At 36.5% G+C, this 9,623-nt stretch overlaps 1 protein-coding gene across 2 annotated transcripts; it reads right to left on the bottom strand.

Moving 5' to 3' along the window:
- Positions 1-383: 383 nt before the first annotated feature.
- Positions 384-8,309, bottom strand: KERA (keratocan). Of its 2 annotated transcripts, none has more exons than XM_032346789.1 (3): positions 8,016-8,309; positions 5,596-6,489; positions 384-1,339 (listed from the first exon to the last, which is right to left on the bottom strand). In XM_032346789.1, exons 2-3 carry the CDS (start codon positions 6,479-6,481, stop codon positions 1,173-1,175), a joined length of 1,053 nt encoding a protein of 350 aa, XP_032202680.1. In that variant the 5' UTR covers positions 6,482-6,489; positions 8,016-8,309; the 3' UTR covers positions 384-1,172. The 2 variants fall into 2 exon arrangements, with proteins under 2 accessions (XP_032202680.1, XP_032202679.1); XM_032346788.1 differs by lacking the exon at positions 8,016-8,309 and adding an exon at positions 7,759-7,992.
- Positions 8,310-9,623: the final 1,314 nt, after the last annotated feature.

Below are 9,623 nucleotides of genomic sequence, written 5' to 3'. Positions count from 1 at the left end.
GAACTATGTCAAATTTTATAGGATATTTCAGAATACTATTTGGAAAACATATAAATTCACATATTAATGTCTATGGAATATTTATTATTTATAGATATGTCCTAAAAATTAGAAGTCTGAAGTAAACTATACTTTGTTACTAAATAGAATCCTAGGTTATTTCTTTCTAACTCATGAGAAATAGGAGTATTATGTTAAATGACTAGAGTATAAATTTTTCTTAGGTTTATCAGAAGAGAAGGAAAAACAAAGGTAGGAGGAAATATATTTGCATGTATTCATGGTAGAAAAATGGAAATTATTGTGATTATAATACTTTTTATTAAAATATGTTCTTAATAAAACTTGTAAATAATGCCCCTGAAATAAATATTTTACCACTGTTTTGTTAGAAAGCATTCACTCTTTTTATTTAAAAAATCCAAAACCACTGGCAAATATGAGAGCTGAACAATTTGCAATTCAAAAGGATTTCAAAAGTTAAACACTAAGATTCTGTGAGAAATATGTTATAATAAGTGTAAAACGTAGGACTTGTTTAATTGATAGAGTACACTGTACTATATTAAAAACAGCAGCTATAAAAAATAGTAGTAAACTGAACTTTACTGTTTTTTCTGTTATTTGGTATTAAATGACTAAAAGTCTCCTTTCATGAAGTATTTAATACATTTCATAACCGTTCTTGAGCTAAATGCTACACTTATACTTACTAATGCTACTTTAGCAATCTGAAATTAATTATGATGAAGAAATATCTCATTTTTTCTCATTTTTTCAGATCTCCTTATCTCCTGTTAGATTACTGTACTTCTACTATAATATCAGCATAAGCAATTTTGAACATATGCAAACCAATATGTATTTTATATTGCATAACAATGCAGCTGCATTGTTTGATATTAGTAAGCTGTGGAAGAGACAAAAAAGAGCTATCTTTGAGTTGATAAACTATCTGAACTCTGTGTCTGTTTTATCAATTAAAGAAAAGCCAGCTCTGCTACATATCATTGGTGAAAGCATCTTTGAATAGAAAACATAAGCTATACAAACGAAAATGGTGGCCAAGAGCAATTGGAAATGTGACTTTTGTCTTAAAGTTATGAATGGTAACCAAATTTCATTTCAGAAATATTAGCTCATTAAACAAATTTTAGATGTTGAAGATGTGTTTAAATAATGACAACCTGAAGGAGCCTGAAGCAGTTCATTAAATCCATTGGAATTGGTGGTTTGATTTCATTTCCATCCAGACGGAGGTAGCGAAGGTGAGGTCCATAACCAAAGAAGTCTCGTTCTGCCGGCAGTATGGGAGGACATATTACAGAGACGTTCACATCTATGGAGACAAAGATGGTGTGAACAAATGAATTAGAAAGAAGAGTCCAGGTGTGGGAAGACCAAGAAGCCATGGAACAGTCTTTTAGAGGGCCTAGCAAACTGACCTGTGAAAGTGCCAGAGACACAAACCATTTTTGTCAAGTTGGAGGTATATGTGTCTTATAAAAGTAACCCTAAAAAATGTGCAACAGATATACAGCCCTCTCACTCCATATTCAGTTATACTTTGCACAAAATATGAGAAAGGACATATTGTTAAAAACTCTGACAGAGAGGTGCCTGGGTGGTTCAATAGGGTAAGCATTTGACATCAGCTCAGGTCATGATCTCGAGGTCCTGGGACAGGCTCCCTGTTCAGATTGGAGTGGCTTCTCCCTCTCCTGTTCCCTCTGCGCCCCCTGCCCTGCTCCACCCCCATTAATGCATGCTCTGGCTCTCAAATAAATTTTAAAAATCTTTAAAAAAAAGAAAGCTGAGATAAAAGTAAAAGAATACATCATTTGTTTTCTAAGCTTCCAAGTGAGATAAGGCATGCTTAGACTACTATAAATGAGATGGGTAGTGGAGACAAAGGTTCATAGAAGGAACGGTTAGGTGCATGGGTAGATGGCTGGATAGATGAGTGCATATGTAAGTGGAAAAATCAGTTTATTATTAAGGAAAATGCTTAAAAATTACCTTAAAATTCAAAATTTCCAATTAGTAGTGTATGATGAGTTTTTAAAAAATACATTTAACATACATTTACATATATAATACTTAAAGAAAAGAACCTTGAATCTTTGTATTTAAGTGTATTTAATTAGAAAGGATCTATTTGCCAAGAACTGAATTGCAAAGATTCAAGCCAGGAAATATCCCATCAGCCTTTTCAGATGATTAGGATGTGAGAAATCATGCACCTGCCTTGGATCAGAGCCCTTGGCATCAAAGACTTTACTGAAATTTAGGAGTATTCAGGAGAGAAAAACCTGTTAAAATAGCAAAATTCAGGCAAGTTTGCCTAATAGCTGATTTCAACCATGAATCCGTATATTGCTTTTCAGTCTCATTTGAAACTATTTTGAGAAAGAGCTCCTCCCTTAGAAGATGAGACCTACCTGACTTTGGCAAAGGCCTTCCTTTGAGTTCATAGGTACAGTGAGGTTGTTATGCTCTGATCTTATATCATTTTGTGAATTCAACTTGCTAATAATGACTCATAATATATATCAGTTTGTGTATATAAAGTTATATGTCACATGCATTATTACCTTATCATCACACAGCATTTATCATGCAATATGATTATTCTCCCTACCTGAGCCTTGCAAGGGGTTCAGACAGGTAAGGTAATGCACTCAAGATATTTAACAAGTGAACAGCAGAGCTGAGTCCCAGCCTTGTCCTTTTCCTACTACATAGGGTCCCTTACTTCCTAGAGAGACTATGTCCCTTTAATGTGCTATCATCCTTGTTACCTTTATGCCCCATAACCAAAGCATGTCTGCATAAATGTAATGGGAGAAGCAGGTGTTCAAATATAGTTATATTTTCATAAACTATTATATTTCTCAGAGAACATCACAAAGTAACTTATTTGAATAGATAACATTTTTTCCCAGGTTTAAAGTTCTTTAAATTGTTCAGAGGAAATGAATATTCCCATCTTTTTCATAAGAAAAGGTCACCATCCTGTAAATTCTAAGAACTCTTTGTATAAAAGGTATGTTTCTTGGAAATCACTTTATTAAAAACAAGAGAAGATTATGCAGCCAAAAGAAATAAGTACTTTAACAGTTATTATGACACAGTGTGATATACTGGTGAGCCAATAATTCTAGCCAGGGAAATTCCTATTTTACACTTATTTTCTGGGAATATAGAAATGACCGTGCCTGATATCTACATTAAGAAACAAATAAATCTCTCTTTGTTGTTGCTGTTAAAATTATTCTTACCTGGGTTGACAGAAATTTTTCTAAAATCTCGTGTTCTGTAAATTGAAGTAAAACGTGTGCTGAGATTATACTGTATTAGTAGGAAACAACACTTAAAATAAGAAGGCCTGGGGGTCCCTGGGTGGCTCAGTGGTTTAAAGCCTCTACCTTCGGCTCAGGTCATGATCCCGGGGTTCTAGGATAGAGCCCCACATCGGGCTGTCTGCTCCACAGGGAGCCTGCTTCCTCCTCTCTCTGCCTACCTCTCTGCCTACTTGTGACCTCTGTCTGTCAAATAAATAAATAAAATCTTAAAAAAAAAAAAAAGGCCTGATCTCAGGTCCTGAATTATATTTATTCTTTGTCCTTGGGCAGGTATCCTCTCTTAGTTGACCCTCCATTTCTTTCTTCAGAAACTCTTAATAACTTACCAACCAAGATTCTTGTGAGGATTAATTTGGGGTTTTCAAAGTGTGGTCCTTGGACCAGCAGCATCAGTACCTCCCAGGAACTAAATTGTTAGATCTACTGAGTCAGAAAATGTGAAGCTGGGGCTGGCAAGCTATAGTTTATAAGTCTTCCAGATAATCCTGGTACATTATTGAAGAACAGAAATATATGAGAAAATACTATAAAACTTTTAATAACCTGAGTGGAGGAAGAACAGAGTCCTACTCTTTTTTGTGTAACTTTGTGTAACTATGTAAGTGACTGGTATAGATATCAACCACATGTTGAATTTTGCTGTCTCACTCTTAAAGACCCTTTTTTCTCAACTTCTAAGGGGAATCCTTGATTCAGAAACAGGGATCTATGTGGAGTCCCTTTAAAATCATTTCCCACATCACATGTCTACGGGACTTCTGTTACCAGATAAGGAATGCACCTGTAGAAGCACGGAACTTTCATCAGAGGAAAGAAAAAAATGCATATATTTAGGTCAATATTGACTGCTGTACAATCTAGGTCAGTGAAACAGATTCGGCTCTTAACATTTTTTTTTTTTTTTGACCTGTTGCATCTTTTGTTCTTGACTATAGGATTAAACAATGTGTCTCATCACCATGGAAAAATAGGGCAGCAGCCTCTTTGTTAATCCTGAATTATATGCTCAAGTATGCTGGTAGAAAAACCAAAAAAGAAAAAAAAAATATTGAATAAGTAAGCAGTAGTCAGTAGAAAAATAGTCTATTCTTACAAGTAAGATGTCTGGGTGATTATTTGCTTAAAGAAAGCTAATGAATAATAACCACACAGTACTACCTTCTGACAATTATCTGTGCCATTTTTCTACAAACTATCTGACTGCTTCTCACTTTAGGCATGTATTTTCTAAGGCTGTAGAGGAGAAGTCTCCTCAGATTATCTTCCTATAGGGCTTGTTCCAGGGTTGAAGATAGGTTTCAGGCTGGTTCCAGTGCCCCTGTGGTGAGACCAGGTTACTGTCCACCTCTGCAGCAGGGTCAGGTTGGTCTCAGGTGGGACTCTGAAGAGTTTTAATTTAGCATCTCCAGCCTCTTCTTCCTATAACCAAGTCTTCTTGGTCTTCTATAACCAACCTCTGCCTCAAAGGCACTTTGTAGTCATCCCTCTCTCCCTTATCAAAAGCTATTTTCAGGAAAGGAGCAATCATTCTACCTTGTTGATTGCTATTAGTCCTAAGAAGTCACCAGCTTCCAGGAGCACTTGTTTCCATTTCAGTTGAACAAGGTGTTGAACTACAGTGTTGGTTCCCAATGCCTTGTCCCCAGAGAAGCAGTCTCAGCACCACCTTGGAAATGAGATACTCAAGTCTCAGCCAGACTTACTCAATCAGGAACTCTGGGGTGGTGTCACCAGTCTGCACACTTGGAAGTCTGAGAAACCCTCTAATCTAGAGCAGAGACTTTAATTAAGGTGGTTTCAGGCACCTGTAGATTTTACGAACGAGATCCCTTTCTGATACCTCCTAAATCATGCTTCTCCTATTACTATGCATGAAGCTATTTGTGCTTGGTACATTTTCCTAAATAAATCTACCCAGTGAGGCAGAAATACTGGGAGCTTCTAGGAGTAAAAGAAGATGTATTTCGTTTCTCCAATGGATAATCACCCTTTGTAGGTTAATAAGTCCACTTTTCAATTTATAATTTGAAGGCTTGAACTTCTAGGTTCATTAAGATTGTGTAAGAATGAAGAGACAAAGACAAAATACTGAAAGTTGAAAAAAGAAATCTAAGGGCACATTAGATGGGGTGGTAGGGGGGAAGCCCAACACAGTTGCTAATCTTAAAGAAAATATAGATTTAATGACCATGAGCATTTCAGCCAAAGACATACCCTGATGATTACTTACTTTTAATTTTGTTATGATCAAGATGAAGGTGCTGTAAATGAGCACTGATTCGGGGGACCTTTGTGAGTTGATTGTGAGACAGTTGAAGATCTAGAATTGAGGATACATCAAAACCGCTTGAAGGGAGCCCTGCATCTGATAATTTGTTGTGGTTTAGTCGCAGAAAGGCCACTTTAGGAATCACATTAAAGTAATTTTCCGGTATTCCTTCAATGGAATTGTTGTCCAGAAACAGCTGCATTGTATTGGCTGGTAATCTTGGTGGCATATTCCTTAGGGCATTCTTGGCCATATTTAGCTGCATTAGGTTCTTGAGACCCTTGAAGGTGTCTCTCTGAAAGGCATTGTCTAGCAGTTTATTGTGCTGCAGGTCAAGAAGAGTCAAGTTCTCTAGATTGCTGAAGGTCCCTTGAGGAATTCTGGACACCTTGTTTCTGGCCAGTTGTAGTTGTTCTAAACTTCTTGGCAATGGAGAAGGTACCTCCTCCAGCTCATTATCTTCCAGAAATAAGAAAAGCAGCTTCTTCAGTTGGCTCAGGGCTCCTTTTTCAATTCCATAGTTGGTTATTTTGTTCTTATTTAGATTGATCCATCGCAGCTGGGTGGCATTCTCAAAAGGCTTCTCAGGAATGGTCTCTATCAAGTTGTTCTCAAGATAAAGATACCAGATCCTTGAAGGAATAGGAGGGATTTCTTTGAGACCTCGATTTTCACAGTATAAAGCGGTAGGGAAACTAGGGGGACAGAAGCATTCCCTGGGACAGTCAAAGTCATGCACAGCCCAATCCTCTTGATCACTTACGTCATAGACCTGTCTCACACTTCGAGTCCATACAGTATCTGTTATGAATAACACCCAGATGATGAAACAGATTGTGGTTGCCATTATAGTACCTGGGATAGGGGATATAACTGTTAGATGTTTGAATATCTTGACCTTCAGAAAATGAGGTATACCAAAATAACCAGTAAACATTGTTTCTTTGGGGGAAGGTGAACACATGTCAACAACATATATGCAGCTACCCATTAGTACACATGTATTTAGTAGGCGCTATACCCAAAGCACTTTGCAAACACTGACACTAACTCATTAACTTCTAGCTTTCTGGTTTTAACCCAGTCACAGTGAAAACTGAGAAATGAAAAGCAAATTTTAGGAGCTCTAAGTACTTTTCCATTTCAGGCTATTGAATACAAGAAAGTTAACTGAAACCCATGCTCGAATAAAAGAGTATTAAAAAAAAACTGATCTTTTAATAACTCCAATTGAGAGTCTGTGTTGTTTCTGAGAAGTAAGCATATGCTTTTACTTTTACTCCTAAATGAGCAGAACATCTGGATGAGATTTCCCAGGCTCACTGGCCCTTGAACCAAAGAAACAGAGAGATCAAAGAACATTTTAGCAGTTTGTTGTGAAGGAAGGCTTTAAGATATGAAGAAAAAAGTGCGATTAATTTCTCTCTGTGTTGCTCTACTTCTCCAGCCGATTTTATACTGCAGTGTTGGGGAAGACTTCTAATTTATATTTTAAGTACAAAATCAAGTTTTTCAACCAGGGAACTTGGATTATGAACTCTATATCACAAATAAGCAAGTAATATTCACCTATGGCATTACTATGGTTGATGAGAAACACAACAAAGCAAAGACCATGTTTAGGGACAGATAGACTTCCAACTTTTCAGGATGGTTGCTAACAAAGAACAGGTTAATATTATTGGTATATGACCATCTCAAGGATAGAAACCCTCCCCATTGAATACCAGAAAGGTGATAGGTACAACAAACTGTTCTCACAGAAAAATAAAACAGTAACATTCTGACCAACATACATTTAATTCAACAAAATGATAATAAAAACAGAATACATTTTACTGACTGTTCAGGAGAAAATAAAACAAGCATCATTTATGAAACGCTGATCTTTCCACTGTGCCACTAAATTGAGGGAAATGACAAGTGCAGAGCTGTTTCCGCAAGCTGTCGAATTTTTTACGATCACAGAATTCTGCTCTGGTCATCTTCCAATAGAGACATATTAACACATTCTTTTCTTCAGAATCGGGATTTACTTTAGTTATTAAGCTGTAATCCTGCCTCTGATGAATCAGAACTTTGAATTCGTAACTTTAGGTTTTTAAAAGTGCAAAAAAAGTTTACCTTGCCTTCCAGGAATCTACCGTTGAGTCCTGTGTCTGGGTCTGAAGTTTGCTCAAACTCAGTTAAGGGGGAAAAAAATGAAATGAAACAAAAAAGCAAAACAAAACAAAACAATACAACCCTGTGACTAAAACGGTTTGTTTTTATTGTATGCTATCAAGCCTCCTATGAGAAAAAAATAAAACCTAGTCTGACCAGTCACAGTGAACACCTTTTGATCTATTGTTTCCACTTTGCCAGGGCTTCAGAATGCTTACCTCAGCCTTCTTGGATCTTCTTCTTCCCTTTCTATTGGTCACTGCTCATTCCCAGTAATGGATTGACCCAGGCTCCAGTGTCGTGTTTTTATGAATCCTCCCTAAAATATATGCATCAGTGGCTCCAACTTTAACCCCTCCAAGAACCACAGAGCCTCGGTACCTAGGCAGCTCAGCCCAGGAAATTCTGACTTTCAGCTCAAGAACCTATAGCCAAAAATCAGGGGGACTGTCACTGAAGCCACAGTTCCAAAGATGTTGTAATGTATTGATATCTAGACCTGTTCAGCCAGCAGGCAACAGAAGGCAGTTTTGATTTCAAGTATAACAAGAAGAGAGTTTAAAGTGTTTTCTTTTCTCTAGAAAATCTTTTTTAAAAATGGAATATGAAGAAATAAGTGCTGATGTCCTCTGTTTTGATGGAAATATTTGATTCATTTCTCATATAAAACAGATGTTGGAATTCTATGTAGATGTATCGCGTGTGAGGGAAAGATAGGAAAATGTATTTGAAAGATTTACAAATGCGATTTGAGAAGCAATACCTGATGTGGGCACTAAACATGGTTTATAGATATATTTTTTCATAGATATTTTGTTTTTATAGATATTTTTTGTTTTATAGATATAATATAGATATGTTTTATATATATATTTTATAGATATAATTTTAGTATCTCTGTTTCCTATTGGGAGCTTTATTCCAAGTTAATTATTCAAATGAGGTTTTTTTTTCATTAGAACAGATGTTTTGCATTTAATCCTTTTCAAGACATCCATTGCCCTGCTACTGGTTTTCTTTTAACACATAGAGCTAAAATAATGTTTTCTAGTTCTTATATTTGAGAAGAAGAATCGTTATGCCATTTGAGGAAAGACACGAATAAAAATAATTTTCAAACATTATTCTGTGGATGGATTGTAAACATTTTGTTTTTCAAAACTTTTCTTATTCTGAGGTCAGGAAATTTAATTCATGTGACTCAGTTTGCATTGCTCACATAAACATCATCAAAGAAAAAGCACAGAGAAGAGGCGAGGAGGAGAGAGCCCTGGACCCAAAAGACCTTTTCTGAACCCCCCACCTCCTGCCTTCTAACCATCAGCAGGTCAGTGAGAGCTCTGCCAGCTTGCACCATACTGGACTACCTCTCAGGGTCAGCCCTACTTTGTCCTAAATGCTTATGGAAATGCTAGCTTTACTTTAGCATTAGCAGTATGCTCTCAACGGGGAAATTCTTTCAAGTTTAAGGGCTTTTACAGGCTAAGATCTGATTCAGACATGATCTCTTAGTAGCTCTTACAGGTACACTTATCTCATATGTGAGAAAAAAAAATCAAGTATTACATGCTCTCGAAACAATGATTTCTCCATTGCGGTTCTACTTTCCTCTCTCTTCCTAAACCCTCAGGCTATATACAACAGATGATCTTCAAATCTGCACAGCCTCCTCCAGCTAGTAATCTTTTTTCTTTCCTAATTTTCTTTTTTAGCCAAATTACTTGAGTCATTTCTTGATTTGATGACACAAATGTTGCTGCATGTTCTTTGTAGGAAAATTAGAATAGCATCCTGGCTGCCTCGAGTCTTCATTTCCTGTTCACCAT

This window comes from Mustela erminea, chromosome 6, assembly GCF_009829155.1.
Source record: "Mustela erminea isolate mMusErm1 chromosome 6, mMusErm1.Pri, whole genome shotgun sequence".
In the NCBI taxonomy this organism is placed as follows: domain Eukaryota; kingdom Metazoa; phylum Chordata; class Mammalia; order Carnivora; family Mustelidae; genus Mustela; species Mustela erminea.
Note: the sequence above shows the minus strand (reverse complement) of the source record. Positions and strands in the feature narration are given on the sequence as shown.